Source organism: Camelina sativa, chromosome 8, assembly GCF_030686135.1.
Source record: "Camelina sativa cultivar CO46 ecotype springtype chromosome 8, ASM3068613v1".
Classification (NCBI taxonomy): Eukaryota; Viridiplantae; Streptophyta; class Magnoliopsida; order Brassicales; family Brassicaceae; genus Camelina; species Camelina sativa.
In genome coordinates this window covers 27,237,750-27,258,337 of record NC_141887.1, presented here as the reverse complement: position 1 = coordinate 27,258,337, position 20,588 = coordinate 27,237,750, and the positions used below count along the sequence as shown (strand labels likewise).

Genomic DNA, 20,588 nt, shown 5'->3' with positions numbered 1-20,588 from the left:
TACAATTAGGAGGATACTGGACTGAAACTTACGAACTGAGGGGACAGAAATCGAATTTTAAAAACTGAATTGATGTGGTGCTATATGAAAGTTCCTTGAAAAGATACAGATTATTTTTCTTAATAGTTTAGATTTTAGACTATATTACACACGAATATTTAATTAATAGTTTTGAGGATACATGTCTAGGTAGGGACCAACAACCACAATCCACAAAGATGCACCCACCACGTGGCAAGACAAGTGCGAAGATGAGTCATGGGACTGTCCAAAGAGCCCTCTCCTTCCCCAATCCCCCACACTGTCTGGTCGGTATAGTTGAAACGTTAGTTGTCGACTTGGCGCGCCACCTCCTTAATATTTTTCCCCTAATTGTTTGTTGTTTATAATAATTAAAACACATAGACATAAACTTTTGGTAAGCATACATTTAATTGTTCGAAGCTTTTTCTTTTCCTGCAATTATTTTACATTTATGCGTTGCCATTATTACAAACTAAATTCAGATGTTATGAATATACTTAGAAAGTTAGAATTCGAACTCGTTAAACAATTCAATGGAAGTGTTGTTAGTGGCAGAGTTTGGTTTAGATATTTTCCACATTCACCGATATTAAATAACAATTTGCTTTCATACAATAATTACGTTTAGAAAATTTCAATCGGGTTCGTCGTAATCTTGTTTTGAAAAAAAGAAGAAGTCGTATGTCTAATGTCTTAGCTTGGCATTTGGTGATGGGACCAACAGAAAAGAGTCTCGGAGTCACGTGGCTTCTTCTCCTCAGGGACGGCACCGCCCCTCTTCTCGTTCTTATTAGAGTTTATTTGCTAGAAGCCTAAATTTGTTACATCTAATATATTTAAAGTAGTATGCTTTTTTTTTATTTTTTATTTTATTTATAAAGTAGTATGCCATATTATATATAAATGTACTTATGTATGTACATAATACGATTTACGTTTAACGTCCTTTACTCCTTCAACTTACTAGTAGGTTTTTATTGGTATAATATTAATATCACATGATGTTAAATATTATGACAGTCATATATTGGTCTTATTGGGATGGGACTGATGACGATTTTGGGACCATAGTAACTTCAAATTTTAGAGTCTCATTTATAAACTTTTGATCAAACAAAAAAAATGAGTCTCACTTATAATTATAAACATTTTTTTTTACATATCAGTTAACACAAGTATTTGTGTTTGGGGCATGTTATAAAGCATAAATCACAGGTACCCAATTGCTAAATCATTGAAAATAATTATGTGATTTGGGTCTCAGATTCCGAAATCAGATCCAAATTTTGGCTCCAACCTTTTAACACCTTTGCATAAACTAATAAAACAACATTTTTCATAAGATAAAATAATTTTAAGCTAAAAACACAAATCCTCTACAAAAAATAGCAAAACAGAGACTGTCACCAATAGTCTCTGCAGGAACATAATCCATCTCTAAAATGATGAAATCTGTTGCGGTCTCTTACAATGAACTCTCTACCATAAACCCCAGAGATAAGCTTTGTTACTGTATGACAATCCTCACATACCCTCAAGTTCTTCACTATCCTAATAGTTGTACCAGGCTTAGTCTTCATCATACCATACGCAATTGCAAGTTTCTCACTATGCATATGAATGGCAGTCTCCTTCTCCTCCTCGTCTACATCGAAAAACGAATCATTTGTGTTGCCTTTATACCCTATCAATCTTATCTTCCCCAAGATCTCTTCCCACTTCCGTTTGATCTTACCCATTTCAGGATGCTTCTGATCATCCCCCATGGAGAACTTGTTTATTCTCCCATCAATCTCTATCAAGCTCCACCCCGGTGGTTTCTTAACAAGCTTCTCCTTCATCATGTCTCTCAAGCTCTCGATTCTCTCCCATTGTCCTGCACCCGCGTATATATTTGAAAGCAAAACATAGTAACCGCTATGTTCTGGCTTCAACTCTATCAACATGTTTCCAACCCTCTCTGCAACCTCAGTGTTCTTATATATCTTACATGCGCCAAGCAATGCTCCCAGTATAGGAGCATTCGGCTTCACCGGCATTTCAAGGATACAGTTCTCAGCTTCGGCTAGCTTTCCAGCACGGCCAAGCATATCAACAATGCAACCATAATGCTCAAGTCTAGGCTCAATCCCATAAACCCTTTTCATGTCCTCATATATTTCTAAACCTTTTTCAACTAACCCGCCATGGCTGCAAGCTGAAAGAACCGCTGTGAATGTAACATCTCTTGGAATGAATCCTAATCTAATCATTAGTGAGAAGTAACGAATTGCCTTGTGAGCATGTCCATGCACCGCAAGACCTTTGATTATCGAACTCCAGCTCAAGCTATCCTTGTCAGGCAATTCATCAAACACACAAATAGCTTTCTCGATATCCCCACACCTCCAATACATATCCACAAGAGCTGTCCCAAGAATAAGATTTACAGTCATGTGATGTTTAACAACATACTCATGTGCTCTTACTCCATGCTCAAACGCACCCAAATGAGCACAAGAAGAAACCACACTCACCATAACCGTCTCATTGGCAACAACTCCTTCCCTTTTCATGAGCTCGAACAAGTCAATGGCTTTCTCAAAACAGTTGTTCTTCGCATACCCATTGATCATAATACTCCAAGTAAACAAATTTCTGTGAGGCATTTCATCGAACATCTCTCGTGCATCTTCAACCATCCCGCATTTGCAGTACCCAGCTACCATAGAAGTCCACGAAACCACATCTCGAAACGGCATTTGCCCAAAGATTCTACCAGCAGAAGAGATCAAACCACAATTAGCGTACATGTGAACAAGAGAGTTCTCTACATAGACATCATTCTGGAATCCGAATCTAACAATCTGTGAATGCGTTTGCTCTCCTATCGTCACGCACCCCATCTCAGTAGACGCCTTAATCAGAAACGGAAACGTGATGTTATCTGGGCAAATTCGAGAATTCAACATATGGGTATAGAATCCAAAAGCTCTGTTTGGCTCTGCGCCAGTGGAGAAGCAGCGGATGAGAAGGTTGAAGACGAAGAGATTAGGGTATTGAATCTGAGAGAAGATTCCGTATGCATATCCCGAGACGTTTGTGGGTTTGTTAAAGATGGAGTCGTCAACGCAGAGAGCGAGGAGACGACTGGCCACAAAGACGTCGGAGATGAGATGGGTTCGTATGAGAAAGCCATGGATGATCTTGAGGTCGGAGAAGGAAGAACAGTATTGGAGTAAGGGAAGCTTCGGGTGTTTGAAACGAAGTGTGTTGAGCACTATGTTACTCATTCTCTGACGAGAAAAGAAAAAACCCAAAGTTTGCAACTTTATAAGAAACTAACACATAACGGTCCATTTCCTCTGTTTTTGAAGTTTTTGATTTTGTGTAACAAAGAAGCAAAAACAAATAATTTGAAGTCTAATGTAAGTGTAAGATCGTACAAAATTGAAATTTGAAGATGATGTAATTTGTATTTAGAAAGAGAATTTGAAAGTATCAGCTTTGGCAGAGTCCCAGAAAGAAACCCTTTGTTCTTCTGCTCTTTTAGCTTCTTCTGCTTTCTTCTCTAAAGCTTGGATAGTCCCCGGGTAAGCTCCTTCGATCGCCTTCTTGAATTTGTCATGTAAATTCTCTCTGTCAGTTGTTCCGGAGACAAGCTCTTTAGCATTCGGTTTCTTTAGAAATTCCAACACATTCAACAAATTCCTCCTGCACAAGTAATGTTTCTCTGATTAGATCACAAAACTCAATACACATGTACTAAATTTAACTTCTTCAACAGACATGTCACCATATAACAATAGTTTGCTGCAACCTATGATGATAATATCGCAAGAGTAAGTAGGAAATAGATCATTTACCTGCTAACATAATTCTGAGTAATCGCAATTGATTCCTCCAGGTTAATCACGAGATGCCACCATCCATTAGGTACAAACATGACCTCCCCGGCTTTGCATATACACTCAATAGGTTTCTTCTCCCAATCCTTAGTATCATCGTAAAAGTTCATGAACCACTCTATAATAGAAACAGGACAGGCCACTTCAGCTCCATCAGGACTTGGATGCACGCCCGGTGGAACCACATCCGGTGGGAACAAAACCCATTTTTTCGACCCTGTAACCACCGCATTCCAAGCTGAAGTTGAGTTAGGATCAATGTGGAAAGACGATCCTGAACCGGCTGGTCCAATTATGATCCATCTATAATCAGGTCGCTCGTTTCCCAAAACACCAAACAAGTCCTCTCTGAAGTAAACAGGAACATCATACTCCGAATCCAAAACCGGAACTTTCTCAGCAAACTTGGGATCAAACAAGTACAACGGCCTCTCTTCTCTAGCTCCATCGGAATACCTAAAATACTTCTCCAGCTTCATTTCAACTGGACCAACAGCGAATTCAACATCACCAACCACTTTAGTCAGATAATCTCTTGACCATTTCTCAACAGCAGGCCAATGATCCAAACACCCTTCCAACAAAACAGGCTTATTCGGCTCCTCAAACTTGGTAATGAAATCTTCAACAGAAACGCCTCTCACTCGAGTGATGTTGTCTCTTCTAAGCCATTTCGGTTTCATTTCGAGATTTGCACACAACCAGCTCTGAAACATATAATCAGAATAGAAATCTATAATCTTCAAATTCGATTCACCATCTCCAGACAACTTGAATTTAGGGTGGTGAGCAGCTACATAGGTAGATTTCCAAGACCCATTAAACAAAAACTCTCCTTTCAACTCTTCTAATACGAGATTCCTCCAGAGAGGCTCATGACTGGCGAAAATATAGAAAGATTTGGTTACAGTAGCTAAAATACCCAAATTAGTGGCGTCAAGAAGACCTAGGATATCCAAAACGAGCTCATCAGTGAGTATCTGGAGATTACCTAATCCAGTGTTTCGCACATTGACCGAACCAGGATTGAAATAGAGGTTTCCGAGTGGTTGAACACCATGCTCTTGCGAAGGAGCTGCGATTTTGAGCTTGAACCCTGTTTCATCTTCATCTTCTTCTATTTCCTGATTAACTGGAAACAGAGACTCAGGTTCACGCTGAACGAGCTTTCGCTTTTTGGATTTGGATTTACGACGCTTCGATGTTAGCAACAGATTCTTGTACTTCGGCATGTTTGACGGAGCATCAGCTTCAGCGGCGACGGCGAGGGTTTTGGGTTTTAAAGTTTTAACTTTTAACAACCGCGAGGGTTCATATCTGTTTACATAGCTTAACCAGGAGATGGAATTGAAAATATCTTGGGTTAATCGGTTCAACCGTAAAAATTAATTTGACGATCAATTCAAAACAATACCAAGTTCCGTTAACCGATCATTGCTCTGTTTTTTTTCTTCATTTATTTCCAGAGAAGTTCAAACAAAGAGAATCTGGAAGAATTATACAGAAGCTTACAATAAGAGGATGTTGTGCTTTGCGTGTAGCCTCACTGATTTTTTGAGACAATATCATCAAACCCTCATTCAAAGACAATTCAAACCCAAACAACAAATGAAATATGGCAAACACAAAAAAAGAAAAAAAAAAAAAGAAAAAAAAAATACTGCACATGAGAGAAACCCATTTTTCTCAGTAACCATGAAGATGGACAACAAAGTAAAGCACAATGCCTCCCAAATACCTACTTTTTCACAATGTAAATTCGCATTATGCGGTTCAAACCAAATTTTGAGAATGTAATCTGTTTCACACTTGCGTGCTTGAGAGACATCTCCATTGCCGTATCCGAGGAGTCTTTTCTAGAAGCATTAGCAACCCCATGTTGTTCCCTTGCATTCCGTTCATGTATCTGCATTTAACACCATTTGGAACGCGATCAGGTTAAGTTAATCGTTTATAATACTACAAACTCAAAACTCAGGATCCATAGAAGGTGTGTGAAGCAAAAGTTTATCAAGATTCGAGACTGTGTTTGCTTACTTGCTTCGGCGAGCCTTCTTTCTCCAGAGAACAAAAGATGTGATCCACTGCACAGGATTAATCACAAGAATCAGTTAAGTTCGGAAGTATACAATTCATTTAGAGATACAGCATAAAACTTGGCACAAGGGGCATCCTATATAGTATATATAAAGAATACAAATCCACTGATTGGTATAAGAAACAAAAATCACCTTGAAGAGAGATATGAAACTGAATGCTCCAACAATAGATGTTTTCCGCAGAGGCAATCTCCGTTCTGGGACAACGTCCTTTGATAGATGTTGAGCAATTTCTTTCAAAAGAACCATTTGAGCTTTCTCAGTCCTCATCGACATAATCGCTTGTTTCATTGATTCCCTGTCAGCCTCTAGTGCTTGAAGCCTCATGTAGAGTTTCACTATATCAGGATCACTAAGATCCGGCTGATTCAATTTTCCTCTCGGAGACATTGCAGCATAACCATCAACTGTATCATTCTTAAACTTTTGCTCAGCAGCACCACTGTGAGATACGCCGTGATGCACAGAGTCAATGGTATAAACTCTATCATTCATGTCATTATCTCCTATCTCTGATGAGTCAATCTTACCCTTTGCATAGGAATTACCCTCTGCATACGAGGCATCTTCCACTTTCCTGAAGCTCCCCCTGTTGGACCTTGGTGACTCAGTGGGAAAATCAGGTCTGTTTTCCCTATTTGTTCCCAATAGTGAACTTGAGCTACCAGTGGAAACCCTCCTGAAATGTCTCTGATGCCTAGGACTCTGACCAACCATCAACTTCTCCGAATAATTTCTCCCTCCAGATACATCAGTAAAGCTGGGGTTTCTCTCCATCTGACTGATTCTTTTTTCCAGAGTCTTCAAATTTTCTCGGCCATGAGGTGAATCATTCAGTGGGTACTTTTCAACATCGTCAACATCAATATCAGCTTCCAAGGGACCTGGATTCTCATTCACATTGCACTTTATAGGAGGGTAGTCATACGTAGGGAGATCATATTGGTAATCACTTTCAATCATGCTCGGGTTACGGCTAAGCATGCCCTTCTCCGCATCAAGCTCAGCCTCAGTGTCAGTGAGCCCAAAACTCATCATCCTATGCTTATAAGCCTGAGCTTCACAAGTCATAGCCTGAATGGTCTGCTCCCTCTTATATACCAAATCTTCAAGATCCAAAAGCTCTTGCTGATCATGCTCCATTTTCTCCTCAGCAAAACGCTTAAACTGCCTCAATTCCATTTGGAGTTCAGCCTTATCCCTCTGCAACCTCAATATCATAGACATTGCCTCACTCGCAGCAGTCGATGCAGCATTCCTCTCTTCGTCGAGCTCCTCATACAAATCTTGAATCGATTGCTGCTGGCTGCTAACAGTCTCCCTCAACAGTTCCAACTCATTCTCAATCTGAACTTTAGCAATGGAAGAAGACAAGTCCAGTTCCAGCTCCGGTATGTAAAACGGTTTATCATTCTGGAACTCCTCGTATTTTCTCTTCACAGAACGAAGAAAAGTACCAGGAGAAGCATCGTTTAGAGAGCAACTGCATCCACAATCACAACATCTAACCACATCCCTAGGGGAAGAAGAAGATACAATCGCCAAATCCATAACTTTTTGCGACAGTATCCAAATCACAATCCAAGGCTAGGGCACATATACATTAGTAACAACGATCACCAAAACCTTTCTCTGTAGTCCAGATCCGTGAACACGAAAGCGAGCGCCAATCTAGCTCCTGTAAAAAGTCAATTTCCATCTAAAAACGATCAATACTACACAAAAAGGAAGCTTCTTTCATGGGCAGAGTAGGAAAAAAAAAAAGCAAAGAGAACAGAAGAGAAACATTGCAAAATCAAGAGCTTTACCTTATTCGTTGAACCCACCAAGAACAATGAAAATTAAAGCTAAAGGTCGGAGCTTTCCCAGGAAACAGAGCAATTGGGTAGCTAAAGATATTGTAACCTTCTCCTTCTATGATTGAATCTCTGGGAATTAAACAACAATTATTATTGCTTTTTCTGGTAAAACGAAAAGCAAAAGCAAAAAAGAGAAAAAAAGAAAAAAAAAATCGTTGTTTTTTTTTGGGAATCAGAGGGAAACACAGAAACAAATCGTGGAAACGAGACGAAAGAGATAGAGAGAGAATTAGTCGTCTTCTTCGTTTGTTTCCCTCTGGTTTATCTCGAAACCCTAAAAAAGCTTTTTGTTTTTTTTTTGTAATCTTTTCAATTTGAAATCGACTTTCAATGGAGTCTCTTTGTCTCGTCTCGTGCCCACAACAACGACGACGACGGCTTAAGGGTTATTTTTGGTAAAAACGAGTTTACTAGAGAAGGTACAATATTAACGGTGAAGATGTGTTTGTTTAGGAAGAGATTGACGGCTGAGATCTTAGTTGGATGAGGTGTCTTTTCTTTACCTGCGGGAAGTACAGGTCAGCTAATCTGGATGCCTCATCTATGAACCAATTACTAATTTTGTAATTTCATATAACGAATTTGTAATTATCAATATCGTTTCGATTAGTGTGATGATTTATCTTTTATAATCAGATAGAGTTGTTTTACATGTGGCATATGTGCTGTAACATTTGTATGACTAAAAATCCATGTCCTTGAAATTTTTTGAGGAAGATATTCAGTGTTGAAAAAAATTTATGGACAAAACAAAACGACTACTTAGGCAGTATTAACTCAAAACAAAAAGTAAAAATAAAAAATTATCTCATCTCAATGTACCTGGGAGATCGTCACGCGGACGTTGGAAAACAAGTAGAGAAGAAGTTGTTGACATTCTATAGGACTATGGTCATACCTTTTTGATTCATCATTCACAAATTCTAAAGAAGAACAAAAACCTAAACAATAAGTAATCATATAATCTGGATGCCTCATCTATGAACTAATTACTATATTTGTAATTTCATATAACGAATTTGTAATTATCTCATCATTTTGATTAGTGTGATGATCTATCTTTTATAATCAGATAGAGTTGTTTTACATGTGTGTTTGTTCTTTTCCTTGAATAATCCCAACCAAAAAAGATGTACCTCCATATTGAGATCTTTGTTATTATTATCATAAACATATTGAAAGCTTTGTTACGAGTATCTAACCTATTTTATGTTTTGGACATTAGATAGTACTTCTTGAAAATTTATGAACCTATGTTGTACTCAAAATGGAAGAAAATAGAGATCTATTAGAGAGTTATTTTTTTTTTACCTAGATGAGTTATTTCTTGCTTTGAATATCATCAATTTAGTCCCGAAATTTTCTAACAAATTTAGAGAAATATTTGCGTCTAGCTATTTTAAACAAAATCTTTTTGATATCAACTTATCAAGTCTTAATATTTGAAATATTTTAATTTGAATGTAGCAGTACTATTCTGACCTAGATATCTTGATCGATTGTTTTAAATCAATTAAAGTGATTGGTGAACAGAAAAATAATAAATCACATTGTAAACGATCCATTATATTCCTATATTTATTGGAATATTTTGTTTGGGAAGACTAATTCTATGGTTTATTTATTGGAATAAGAAACTTAATTTATTATTGTGGAATGATTGCGCGAGTGGAAGTAATGGGGCGTCGACATTGAAGCTTACCACGTCAACATAGCCTAACATCATGAAACTAATTTTTTAATTTGAATATAAACATGAGTAGCAGCAAGTCCCTTCTTTGTTTGATTAAACTAAAACAATACATATATGGATACGACAATGTTGCTATAAGAGCTAGTACTGGCCTTACAAACTAGATTAGTATAGTGGAAGAGATTCCGTTTAAATGGATAACAAGTTCATGTAGTTAGAATATTGGGGAATACCGAAGACTACTTGATACATATGTGTATGGTAGATTCAAGTGTATTTGAGTTTATTATGTCGAGATGGTGTATTAAGACAAATAAAAAGCCTATAATAGAGTTTGTATATACCTATAAGCCTTTAACATTTAAGACAAAAAAAAAACCTTGCATAAAGGAGAGCGTCTACGTATACGTAGTAAGGTGAACTTGGACGTACTTATTCTGGCAAAGAGTTGATAAGATAAAACTACCAAAGAATATACCGTTTAAGGAGAGCGTATACGTAGTAATTAGATAAGTTACTAAAGAATATACCATTAAAGGTCTGATACTACGAATAAAGTATTTAACGAAACCAAGAACATTATATTGTATGTCTTTTGTGCAACAAAGTATATATGAATATGATTCATCAATCACCAAGCAAGTTTGCTTGACATGGAATGCTAATTAAATAAACTCTTTTTGTTACCTTCGACAAGCTTTTTCTTTGACAAAAAAAAAACAAAACAAAAAGTTACCTAAAATAAGTAAGACAAATTGTTCATAAAGTCTCCAATGATACGAAGAACTTCTTCTGCAGCCTCAGAAGATGGATTGTTGGAGTAGAAACCATGCTCCTCGTTTTCGAATTCAATACAATCTACTTTTTTCCCTCCCATATTCTTTAGATTATATGCATACTCTTTGGCCCTATCTCTCAAAAGTTCTGAGCTGCCGACAATCACCAACATTGGCTCTATGTTAATTGATTCAAGTCTAGGACTCTTTGGTCCAAAAGGGTTAGCCATGGGATGATCTCTTGTTGCACGTTTTGGTAGTGACAATCTCCAAAACCTTCAAGAAGTTAAAAGTTTAGCCCCTTTTTTTTCTCTTTCATCTCATCACCTCATATTATAAATTATTGAAATTGACTATACCAGTATTTACTATACATATAGCTTTATGACAATGGCCATGAACAAGACGGGTCAATCATCTCATTGTTCAAACATAAAAAGAGAAACGATCAATTGGAAAGAAGACTTGAATGATTTGTGATCTCAATGATTCCACGTGCGTTGATAAACATGAATATATGCACATTCGAATATGCTAAATATTATTATAAAATGTGAGAGTGAGACATTAGTTGCATTCGGATAGTCACGACTCAGGAGAAACATACGCAAATTAAGCTGAGATCAATGCTAAAGGAAAACGAGGATAATGCATGACGCACTATCTCCTTAGCTTTCCAAATATATTAACCACTGTTATTGATATCTCATTATCTGTTTATTCTATCAACCACTAATCCACTTATTCATAAATGAAAAATGAGCTAAAACAATACGAATTTGTAACATATATGCTAAACTTACACATTTGGATATATAATAGGATCTATAACTACACGAACTCGCTATATAGTGATAATGGGTAATTGCTTCGTAAACTTGACTCTTTAAATTTTATTTTAGATTTACAATTTACAAATCCAATTACAGTTATAACTTCGTGTAGGTATATTTTTATAGAATTGGTGTAAATGTAACGGCTTATAGAGCCTTTAAAAATCGTTTTCAAAAGAAGTAAAACAAAAAAAGAGAGAAAATTCTGAATTAGTACAATCATTTTAAAATCGTCAAATGGTAGGGTTTCTAATTGGTTTGTCATGATTTTATCAAAGTATCTTTAAAATTTTTCTTATTCGATCACTTTCCATATAAGATACTTTCTTCCATCTACTGGATGTTACGCATTCGTGTACCCACTGTGATGGTAGACCATAATATTTTGAAAAGCCAGCCATTTATAATGTTGAATGACTTGAGAGTTGAGACTAATCAAATAGTGGAGTATTAGTAGATTAAGCACATTGACTAGTTTTTGTGACGTAATATTATAACAATCATGTGATGGAACTAAAATCATAAGTCTTAGACGATTTTATATCAATCAAAATTAACTATTAATTTTTACTTTGAATTTATCGAAAGAGATATTGATACATACAAAAATATGAAAACATATCACTATATATCATTTGTGTCTTGGTTAGTTGGTGAATGGTTCTAATCAAAATAAATGTATCTTTGGTAGGAAAAGTCGTTTTCTTTAGAAAGTTCGTGTTTTTGTGTGTCGTAGAAATGTTTGAACTTTGAACTAATTGCGAACTCGATTATAAAATTTATCAAAAACATTGAAAAATATCTTTCAGTTTAAGGAGACTGTTTTTTCATTCGACGTTTAGATTTTGGAGAAACTTATCTTCTATAAAAAAAATTGTGAAGTTTTGGAAAAAAGGACATGTAAATGCACATCTGTGTATCATGAAGAGGCACTGTGACTCTTATTACCTGTCTCTCTCATGCGACTCGGCAAATTCACTCCAACGTTTAAATTGGCATTACTCGCATAAAAAGATAAATATGAAAATTAAAGTAACCGAAAACGACATCTATATGGACTTTATACATTTAATATGTTTTAAAATAGTTAATAGTTAGGTTATATAAACTATGGAGTCATGCATCACTCACTAGTACTGTAATATATTTAATGATTATGCAAAAATTAAAAATTATTCGGTAGTACGTCTAAAATAAAATTAAAATATTAGAAAGTGTTGTGTTAGCTTACTTGTCAAGCAAATCCAAATTGAGCAACGCTTCAGAAGGACCATCCTCGGACTTAGTCCTCTCCTCCCCGCCAAAAAACGGCGCCAACAGAACGTAACCACGAACCCGAACCCGTGTCAACTCGATTGAACCGGATCCCAACCGGAAAGCGAGTTGATGAGCTATGTTCCCACCGGAGGAGTCACCCACAACAAAAACCCTGTCGAAGTCAACGCCAACTCCACCTTCAAACCAATGGTCTGCACCACCGGGAAGAGCCTGGTCCCGGAGCCACATGAGCGCCGCCTCCGCATCCTCAAAGGCAGCCGGGAGGCGGTGTTCGGGAGCTAACCTGTAGTCGGGTGCGACCACAAGGGCTTGGAGGGAAGATGCGAGGGTTAGACAGAAGTTGTGAAAGTGAGGCCAAGAACGTGAGCCGAAGCAGAAACCCCCACCGTGGAAGAAGACAACGACGGGGAGGGCGGTACGGTTGGTGGCGGAAACGGGTTTGTAGAGACGGAGGTGAATACTGTTTGGTTTGTGATAGATGAAGTCTTTGAAGAGAACGGTTTGGTGACTTGTGAATGGGATTTGTTGGGTGATATGGTCAATGCTCTTGGATCTTAAAACGGTACCGTCGCTTAGGAGTTGAAGCAAACCCATGCAGTCTTCTGCTACTTGTGGTTCTTCTCCTAGTGACCCCATTCTTCTACCCTTTTGGTTTTGGATATGTGTCTCTCCAGTGTCATCAGGTGATAAATATATAGAGAGGAGGGAAGTAAACAAAGGGTACTTTGGTCAGTCTGGATATAGATGAATTATGTCAAAATCTTTGAGGGAGCCCACGTTTTTTAATTGTTTTTGCGGCTGATTCGTCTCATCTGACTTGGTCATTCATTCCTATCGACCTTATTTGATGGGTTTGTCAACAATACTAAAAGATGCACTTAATTATGAGTCGGTGCTTGAAGATACATAACACGTCTCTCTCATCTTTCCTTTAGATTTTTACCACTTGCAAACTAGTAAAACGGATATGATTTGCTTGCATCAGCTGTTTTGTACTTCAATGTAACTTTGGGTTTTTTAACAAAACAAAAGAGAAACAGTATGAGACCAACAATACAACAGTGTTACACATACATGAAGAAACACAGAAGGCATTCTAGAAACATACATGGGGAGGAATTAACTTTCCCGGGTTCATGATATCGTTTGGGTCCAACGTTTTCTTGATTCTCTTCATCGTTTGTAGTGCTTCTATTCCCAGTTCCTTCTCCAGATACTAACATGACATAACCAAAAAACCCAGTTCAAATCACAAATGTACATTCATATATATGTAACACAAGACATGATATGAATAAAAGAAGCTGTACCTTCATTTTCCCTGTTCCAACACCGTGCTCTCCAGTACATGTTCCTGATAAGTTCAGAACCAACTGGCATCGTTAAAATCATGTTTTCTAAATCAGGGAACAAGCGTTTGACTCCTACCGATCTTCAATTTGCTTTTCCGTTTTGTTCAGAGAATATGTTAAAAAGCTTCACATCTATTACAGTCTTGCACTTTTGCAAACACACAAAGAATGGAAAAAGCATTTACCATCCATGGACAATGCACTGTGAACCATCAAGTGGTTCAGTCTTTCTGCTTCTTTCCGCTGCTCTTCATTGCTCGGATCAAACATAATACATGTGTGAAAGTTTCCATCCCCGGCATGAGCAATAACAGTACTGAAAGTAGAACAACAACAATCAGCATACACTTTTTAGGAAGTTAAGGCCTAGTATGTTGATGATGTTTAGCATAGGAATATAGGATACCACAACAACGGTGATGCATCAAGCTCTTTCTTGGATCTTGATATTAGTTCTGCAAGGTGAGATAAAGGGACACAGACATCCTGTAGAAGAAATAGTTACAGATGATTCCTTGTTCGACCTTATAAATAAAAATTAAATAACAAAAAGATTATGGCACAACATGATTTTGTGGTTCCTGATTGTAGCTGGGAAAGTTCATCTACAGACAAAGTATATCAAAGAAAAATAACAAACCGTAATCATTGCTTCATGCCCTGGCGCCATTGCATAGCAAGCCCACAGCGCCTCCTTTCTTATCTGCATAAAAAATAGGGCCAGAATAAGTAGATCCTTTGGTAACTCAAAGGACAGTGTTTAATAAGTGTAGAGTTCTATCTTGCCCATATCCTCATTCTCTACAATGAAAATCACTAGAAAATGGTTTTCATTTTATGCCAGAGAATTACCTTCCAGAGTTCTTTTTTTGCTTCAGGTTCTTCTGCAAACATAAAATCTGATCCATTGTGTTGCGAAGCAATCTGCTGAACAGTTTCCGTCTGCTCACGTGTATATGCCTCTAAAAGAGAGAGAGAGAGAGAAAAAAAAAAATGATGTATAAGAAGACAACGATTCTCTCTTTATGTGTCTACCGACAAGAGAGATGTATTAGAATCCTGTGATCGGATAAAATAGAAGATATAGGGGAGTGAATATGATTTCTTTAATATCTACAGATATTGTTTACTTGGAAAGTACAAAATATGATACAGCATTACCTGTTCCTATAAATTCGAACATCAAAGTTGGAGCTTCATTCAAGCTTTTCCCGTTTGCCATATTTATAGCCCTGATTTGAACCTCGTCAAGGAGCTCCACTCTTGACACCTGATGGGAATAAAGGTACGGCTGAGAAGATTCTCATAAAAATTATAAATCACATCATTCAGAAGCAGAGGTCTCACCTGTATTCCAGACATCATAGTGGCAATGGCCACATCTGCAGCATCCTTGACTGTAGGGAAATTGCACACTGCCACCTAAAATTATATCATAAATATTTAGGCCATCATATCATAAGGAATACTAAAAACCATTGCAAATTATGATTAAAAATGTTCTATCAGACAAGGCAGGATGATAGATATTTTACACTCTTGAATGTTAAAATGATGTACAATCCATACTAAAGCAGGAAGACTTTCAAAACAAAAGCAAAGGAAACAAGGGTCCACGCAACACATAGCATTCACTATACCTTGAAATGCTTCAGATTTTGTTTTGAGATTCATTTTACTCTGATTATTATGCTAGGAGTTAAAGAGTTGAGAGATAGAAAATAACCAAAGAGACAAATTAAGCCAATCAGGCTAATATGATTTCTTTGGCAAGAGATGAACTAAAAATGATTTTTTTTGGCAAAACAATTGAACTCAATTTTTACCTTCAAGATGAAACTAAATCACATAGCAAAGGAGCATAAATATCAAAGATAAATGAACAAAATCTACTATAAAAGAAGAAGTCAATATACCACTGAATGCTGTGGGATTTTCTGAAGCCGGAGAGTAACCTCAGTTATGACTCCCAAAGTCCCCTCACTCCCAATCATCAAGCGAGTCAAATCGTATCTGAGACACCAGTCCAACAAGTATCAAGCATTAACTCAAATGATTTGTAATCAAACAAACCGGAAGCATACATTTCAATTTTTACTTAATAGTTTATTATTTCTGAGAAAAAGAAATCTAAACAAAGAACAAGAAGTAGCTAAAGACTGAAGTCAAACCCTGCAGCACTCTTTCTGGCACGTGAAGCTGTCTTCACAACATCTCCATTAGGAAGAACCACCTGAGATGAGCATAGTATAAATAAAATAGAATTGTACAATGCGGCATACATGAGTGGAAGAATATACAAACCTTAAGGCTTATAACATTGTCACGCATAGTTCCATACCTACAAGCTAGTAGCAGATTTATAAATAGCCAACCGGATTAAAGCACCCCCACAATATTAAGAAAGATGGGCAAGCAAACAAGTGAATAGCAAAGTTGCAGAAGAACTACCTTACAGCTAAAGAGCCAGAGCAACGCGTAGCACACATGCCTCCTATGGAGGCACCAGGTCCTGCATCAGATATTTTTTTAACAAATTGCTGAACGGAACCCAGAAACATGAAAATGAAGTTCAAGGGTCAATTGCACACAATGCTAAAGATGTTGAATAATGCAGCAATATCACACATTAGAATAAGATCAGTTCATCTAAAAATCTGTTTCAAATATTAAAGCATATATATGAAAGCTATGATCTGAGAGATAAGGTACAATCTCAATGCTATCGAACCTGGATCAAGAGGAAAGAATAGACCGTATTCTTCCAAATATTCATTAAGCTCCAGCCAACCAATGCCGGGCTCAACAACAACGTCCATATCCTCCACATGTAATGCTTTCACCCTTTAAGGTTTGAAAGAAAAAAAGTGTGAGAAGAAGTCGCTTAATTTCAATAACATTTGTACGTGGACTGTAAGTGATGCACATTATTTCTGTATCCTGACTAAGGAAATTATTTAGGATTTTCAATATCTTATTTTCCTTTCCACATAGTGTTCTCATTTATCTTTTATTACAAATAAGGATGAGGTCTCGTTGTGAGACTCATCCAAGCTAGAGAGAGTGATTCATAGGTTGATCGGGTTAGGCTGAGGTTAGATATGCATTCCAAGGAACGAGTTACATCATTGAAATCGTCTTTCTATACAAATGTAGAGGGTTAATGGAATGATTTGTAGCATGACACCGGAAGGACATTGATGTCGAACACAAAACATTAGCACATACCTTCATTAGAGACATGTCAATGCATACACCTCCTTTTGGAGCCAGGGTATGACCCTCAATCGATGTTGCTCCACCATATGGTACAATAGGAACCTAATCAAATAGTAAATGTCGCCTGAATTAATGATATGTACCCCAAGCCACCAAAAACAAATCACGGTAATAAAAGTCCAAAATATCAAATCCACCAGGAAGCTATAACATATCCCAAGTAATATAGCATATTGGCCTAGACTAGAAGTGAAAAGACTGAGCGCAGTGAATCTTCTACACGTCAAAACTTACAAACCTTATATTCATTGCAGGATTTAAGAATCTTGGAAACTTCTTCTTCGGACCTTAAACAATATATAAAAAAATGATGATCCATGCATTTGTTGTTCTTACGACCAGAACCATTCTCAGCAACTGATATACTGATATTGATATAGATGGAAAAACCAACGCAACAATTGAGTAGTCTCACCTCGGGAAAACAACAACATCAGGAATGTTAACTGCCTTGTGAAAACTGTTCTGAGGCTTCCCATGAAAATACCTCTCGTCGTAGTCCGTTGTCAGGTTATCCTTAAACAGAAGAAAAGTTAAGCAACGAAATTCAGAAACAGTAAATTCTCCACAGAAGAAAAGTTCAGAACTTTCAAATACAACATAACCAAGGAACTGTTCAGAAAGAAGAAAAGAGTCATAAAGATCATATTCGGAGACACCTACCTCGAGGATTGTTTTCAATTGAGTAATAAGCTCCTTAGGGACTTCCTTGTACTCCCCTTTAACTACAGGTTCAGTGCTGCCTTTCCCACCAATAGTTACATCTCTGCATTGAATTGAAAACAAAGGATTAACTTCCTTGTACTTTTTGTTGACTTACAAAAGTATTGATTTTTAATAGAAAACGAACAAACCTAGAATCCAAAGCCGATGATGAATCGCTGATAGAAGGATGAGACTGATTCAGGAACGCGTAAGAAGAGGCGGAAGCAGCTATTGCCAATGGAAGAAGAGAGCTCGACCACCAAATTGGGAGTCTCCGGCGTCCCTTCTCCGGAGAAATCACGGTGACATCACCGGTTGACTTGGGCGTCGAGTGGAGCTGACGAGATTGCCGGAGAAAAGAGAAGAGTGTTTTAGAGCGAGACAACTTTGAAGAGAAAGCCATGGATTGTGGGATTCCACAGCCGGAAGAGAGAGAGTAGGAATGAAGAAGACGAAGGAAAAACTAATCAAACCATTAAACCGATGGTTAAATGTTAAAACCGGTGGTTAAATGTTAAACCGATGGTCCAATGTTAAACCGGGAAAAATCTAATTTTCCCGCCAAAAACAGATAGCAAAAAGAAGAGAGAGAGATCTCAGAAAGAGAGAAGCAGGAAGAGCTAAAGAGCTTGAGCAGAAGCTTAGGAGGATTCTGCAATCATCTTCAAAGTAGCTGTGATGCTTTCAATCACTCTCTCCAGCGTCGCCCTATTCCTCTTGGTCTCTCTTTCTCTCTTTTTCCCCCAATTTTTTTTTTTTTTTTTTTGTTTCCTCTGATTTTTGTTATCTGAAAACCTAAAAAATCGATTTTTGACAGATTCGGCGTCATCGACGTTCATCAATAGCCTCAATCGGCGACTCTCCACAGCAGCTTCAGAGCTCAATTTCCTGGATTCGATGTCTTTTGGTACTGTCTCTTTTGAGGAGCTTCTGGGTCACTGTAGTCAGATCTACAAGAATAATCAAGAGGATCTTTTGCATCTCCAGGACCGTCTCACTGATTTTGGCTATCTTCCTGGTACTTTTTATTTCTTTTTTCCCATTTTTGATTTTTAGTTTGCTACTATGTTACTGTCTAATCGTTTCAGAATTTTTATGTTTTTTGGACTCTAGAAATTGAAATTGATGAAGAGTCTGAATTTGGAGCATTTGTTCATGGGGATTCAAAGCATGATGATGAGTTGGAAACTTATTCAATGCAACGTTCGATCAAAAAAGGATTAGACGAGGACGAATTGTATCCTCTTTTTTTTTTTTGGTAGATTAATGATGATAACCAGATAATAAGCAGGTTGAAGATTTTGGATTTTGTTATAGTTTGATGTTTGTTTCGTCCTCCTGATCATCACAAGGTTTGAAACAAACAATGTTTTGTGCTGGATTCTTTTTTCCTTAATGTTTTGCTAGTCTATATGATTCACTAAATTTGAAAAACCTTGGGCTTTCAGATGCTTGTCTTGCTACTTTAGCTTCGGAAGGTAAGGCACCAACATTTTTCTCCAGTGTGATTTTCTGTAATTGTTTAATATGTACTTGATTGTTTTACTCCTTTGACAATGTTCTTAATGTTACTTACCTTTTCCAAAACTTTTCCAGGTCATGATAATGTCAAGGATCCTCAATCGTCTTTGAAAGAATCAGTGAAGTAAGTTTAATTAATGCCTTAGAAATAAATAAATCCTTATGTGTTTCCTTCTTAGTGGAACATCAGCAAGTTTTCTTATGATACAGGGGCAAAACATTTGACACAAGTTCTCTACCTCCTCCAAAGGCATCAGAGCTTTCCAATGGTTATTTCTAATCCTTTACAAATTGTCATATGATTGTCGGGGAATTTCATTAGTATATGATGTTAGACTTTGTTACATGCAGAAGATGAGTATGCGGCACTAGAGATTGATAGAACGTCAGGGCCTACATTAACACTGCTAAAAGAAGAATATCAAAGTCTTCCCTCTTTCATGAAGTCTCTAGCATCGTGGGAGGTGTTACCATAGTTCCAACTTTTTGTCTTTCTTTCAAGAATTAGAATTCAGACTCAAGTTTTAATAATATCTATGCCCAAAAAGATTGGACGTTTTGTTTGGTTATAGTGATTGAACAACTATAGGTTCCCTTAATGTTTCCTTCAATATGTTTAAAGCCTGCTGTTGTTTCCAGGATCTGGTCAGTGCCGTGGAGAAATTCAACTTGGTCCTCGATAGCAAGAAACAAACAAATGGGTCTTACTACTTCCGTGCAGATGAGATTCCGACTCTGGGACTTGGTAGGTTCATATCTCCTTACATTACATCTTGCTTGTAGCACCACTAAGTTGGTCATCTTACGTCAGTATTTTATTGAACCAGACCATAGATGTAAAAACTAGGATCTTCAATTAATATCTTGGGGTTCAGAAACAATAAATTCGTAGCTTAGACAATGATGATGGTTGTATTATTAAATCGCAGGCAATAAGGAGAAGGCGTACACGTTGCTGCTGACGCGGATGAAGAGACTTGTAGTTGAGACAATGGACGGTGTTGTATCTTATAGAGTTGCATAGAGCTGAGAGCAATCCAATTATACAGTGATGTTTTATAAGATCCTTGTGTTTTGCAAATCTTCACATCCTAACAGCTTTTTTATTGATTTGTGTATGATTTTGGTGTGTTAGAACGAATCCACAACAGAACCAATCCCAATCAGCTTATCCTCCTATAACTTATTTTATCTTATTACTCTGCTTTTGTCTTTCTGGCTGTTTCTCCTATTTTAACATTAGATTTGCAAAAAGTGGGACCCACCACCACGGGTCAGCTGT

At 37.3% G+C, this 20,588-nt stretch overlaps 6 protein-coding genes and 1 pseudogene across 9 annotated transcripts in view; 2 read left to right on the top strand and 5 right to left on the bottom strand.

The window, feature by feature from the left end:
- The window catches only part of LOC104768865 (uncharacterized), a 48,638-nt pseudogene that overhangs the window by 3,286 nt on the left and 24,764 nt on the right, over window positions 1-20,588 (top strand). The window lies entirely within an intron of this gene.
- Window positions 1,309-3,296, bottom strand: LOC104708446 (pentatricopeptide repeat-containing protein At5g06540). Its single transcript, XM_010425021.2, has one exon. It carries the CDS (start codon window positions 3,294-3,296, stop codon window positions 1,428-1,430), a length of 1,869 nt encoding a protein of 622 aa, XP_010423323.2. The 3' UTR covers window positions 1,309-1,427.
- Window positions 3,316-5,233, bottom strand: LOC104708447 (arginine-specific demethylase JMJ22). 2 transcript variants are annotated; one of them, XM_087461968.1, is made up of 3 exons: window positions 4,903-5,200; window positions 3,870-4,790; window positions 3,316-3,717 (listed from the first exon to the last, which is right to left on the bottom strand). In XM_087461968.1, exons 2-3 carry the CDS (start codon window positions 4,625-4,627, stop codon window positions 3,483-3,485), a joined length of 993 nt encoding a protein of 330 aa, XP_087318094.1. In that variant the 5' UTR covers window positions 4,628-4,790; window positions 4,903-5,200; the 3' UTR covers window positions 3,316-3,482. The 2 variants fall into 2 exon arrangements, with proteins under 2 accessions (XP_087318094.1, XP_010423324.1); XM_010425022.3 differs by having other exon boundaries at window positions 3,870-5,233.
- LOC104708445 (myosin-binding protein 7-like) lies at window positions 5,330-8,266 on the bottom strand. The gene is made up of 4 exons (XM_010425020.3): window positions 7,819-8,266; window positions 6,143-7,688; window positions 5,949-5,995; window positions 5,330-5,817 (listed from the first exon to the last, which is right to left on the bottom strand). The coding sequence occupies exons 2-4, from the start codon at window positions 7,559-7,561 to the stop codon at window positions 5,715-5,717; spliced, it is 1,569 nt and encodes a 522-aa protein (XP_010423322.1). The 5' UTR covers window positions 7,562-7,688; window positions 7,819-8,266; the 3' UTR covers window positions 5,330-5,714.
- On the bottom strand, window positions 10,123-13,327 carry LOC104708444 (strigolactones hydrolase CXE15). The gene is made up of 2 exons (XM_010425019.3): window positions 12,403-13,327; window positions 10,123-10,614 (listed from the first exon to the last, which is right to left on the bottom strand). Exons 1-2 carry the CDS (start codon window positions 13,083-13,085, stop codon window positions 10,299-10,301), a joined length of 999 nt encoding a protein of 332 aa, XP_010423321.2. The 5' UTR covers window positions 13,086-13,327; the 3' UTR covers window positions 10,123-10,298.
- On the bottom strand, window positions 13,404-18,495 carry LOC104708443 (D-lactate dehydrogenase [cytochrome], mitochondrial). Of its 2 annotated transcripts, XM_010425018.3 has the most exons (18): window positions 17,935-18,495; window positions 17,744-17,846; window positions 17,496-17,596; window positions 17,319-17,367; window positions 17,030-17,122; window positions 16,533-16,647; window positions 16,253-16,313; window positions 16,106-16,142; window positions 15,973-16,034; window positions 15,718-15,814; window positions 15,149-15,223; window positions 14,963-15,071; window positions 14,654-14,763; window positions 14,442-14,504; window positions 14,208-14,287; window positions 13,987-14,117; window positions 13,760-13,803; window positions 13,404-13,665 (listed from the first exon to the last, which is right to left on the bottom strand). In XM_010425018.3, exons 1-18 carry the CDS (start codon window positions 18,186-18,188, stop codon window positions 13,546-13,548), a joined length of 1,704 nt encoding a protein of 567 aa, XP_010423320.1. In that variant the 5' UTR covers window positions 18,189-18,495; the 3' UTR covers window positions 13,404-13,545. The 2 variants fall into 2 exon arrangements, with proteins under 2 accessions (XP_010423320.1, XP_087318093.1); XM_087461967.1 differs by lacking the exons at window positions 17,030-17,122; window positions 17,319-17,367; window positions 17,496-17,596; window positions 17,744-17,846; window positions 17,935-18,495 and having other exon boundaries at window positions 16,106-16,149; window positions 16,533-16,612.
- On the top strand, window positions 18,389-20,502 carry LOC104709907 (uncharacterized). The gene is made up of 9 exons (XM_087461971.1): window positions 18,389-18,505; window positions 18,603-18,803; window positions 18,899-19,022; window positions 19,193-19,263; window positions 19,382-19,430; window positions 19,517-19,575; window positions 19,661-19,770; window positions 19,946-20,051; window positions 20,236-20,502. The coding sequence occupies exons 2-9, from the start codon at window positions 18,683-18,685 to the stop codon at window positions 20,328-20,330; spliced, it is 735 nt and encodes a 244-aa protein (XP_087318097.1). The 5' UTR covers window positions 18,389-18,505; window positions 18,603-18,682; the 3' UTR covers window positions 20,331-20,502.

Bases quoted from the DNA above. Each gene is read 5' to 3' on its own strand.
- LOC104708446 (XM_010425021.2), bottom strand. From the start codon at position 3,296: ATGAGTAACATAGTGCTCAACACACTTCGTTTCAAACACCCGAAGCTT.
- LOC104709907 (XM_087461971.1), top strand. From the start codon at position 18,683: ATGTCTTTTGGTACTGTCTCTTTTGAGGAGCTTCTGGGTCACTGTAGT. The intron at 18,804-18,898 runs GTACTTTTTATT...TTTGGACTCTAG, and splicing joins TGATTTTGGCTATCTTCCTG to AAATTGAAATTGATGAAGAG. The intron at 19,023-19,192 runs GTATCCTCTTTT...ATGTTTTGCTAG, and splicing joins GGATTAGACGAGGACGAATT to TCTATATGATTCACTAAATT.
- LOC104708447 (XM_010425022.3), bottom strand. From the start codon at position 5,143: ATGCCGAAGTACAAGAATCTGTTGCTAACATCGAAGCGTCGTAAATCC. The intron at 3,718-3,869 runs GTAAATGATCTA...TTACTTGTGCAG, and splicing joins ACTCAGAATTATGTTAGCAG to GAGGAATTTGTTGAATGTGT.
- LOC104708445 (XM_010425020.3), bottom strand. From the start codon at position 7,561: ATGGATTTGGCGATTGTATCTTCTTCTTCCCCTAGGGATGTGGTTAGA. The intron at 5,996-6,142 runs GTGATTTTTGTT...AATCCTGTGCAG, and splicing joins GTTTCATATCTCTCTTCAAG to TGGATCACATCTTTTGTTCT. The intron at 5,818-5,948 runs GTAAGCAAACAC...TGTTAAATGCAG, and splicing joins AAGAAGGCTCGCCGAAGCAA to ATACATGAACGGAATGCAAG.
- LOC104708443 (XM_010425018.3), bottom strand. From the start codon at position 18,188: ATGGCTTTCTCTTCAAAGTTGTCTCGCTCTAAAACACTCTTCTCTTTT. The intron at 16,648-17,029 runs GTATGTGCTAAT...TTCAAACCTTAA, and splicing joins TTGACATGTCTCTAATGAAG to AGGGTGAAAGCATTACATGT. The intron at 16,143-16,252 runs GTAGTTCTTCTG...ACTAGCTTGTAG, and splicing joins TCTGGCTCTTTAGCTGTAAG to GTATGGAACTATGCGTGACA.
- LOC104708444 (XM_010425019.3), bottom strand. From the start codon at position 13,085: ATGGGGTCACTAGGAGAAGAACCACAAGTAGCAGAAGACTGCATGGGT. The intron at 10,615-12,402 runs GTAAGCTAACAC...AACTTCTTGAAG, and splicing joins AATTTGGATTTGCTTGACAA to GTTTTGGAGATTGTCACTAC.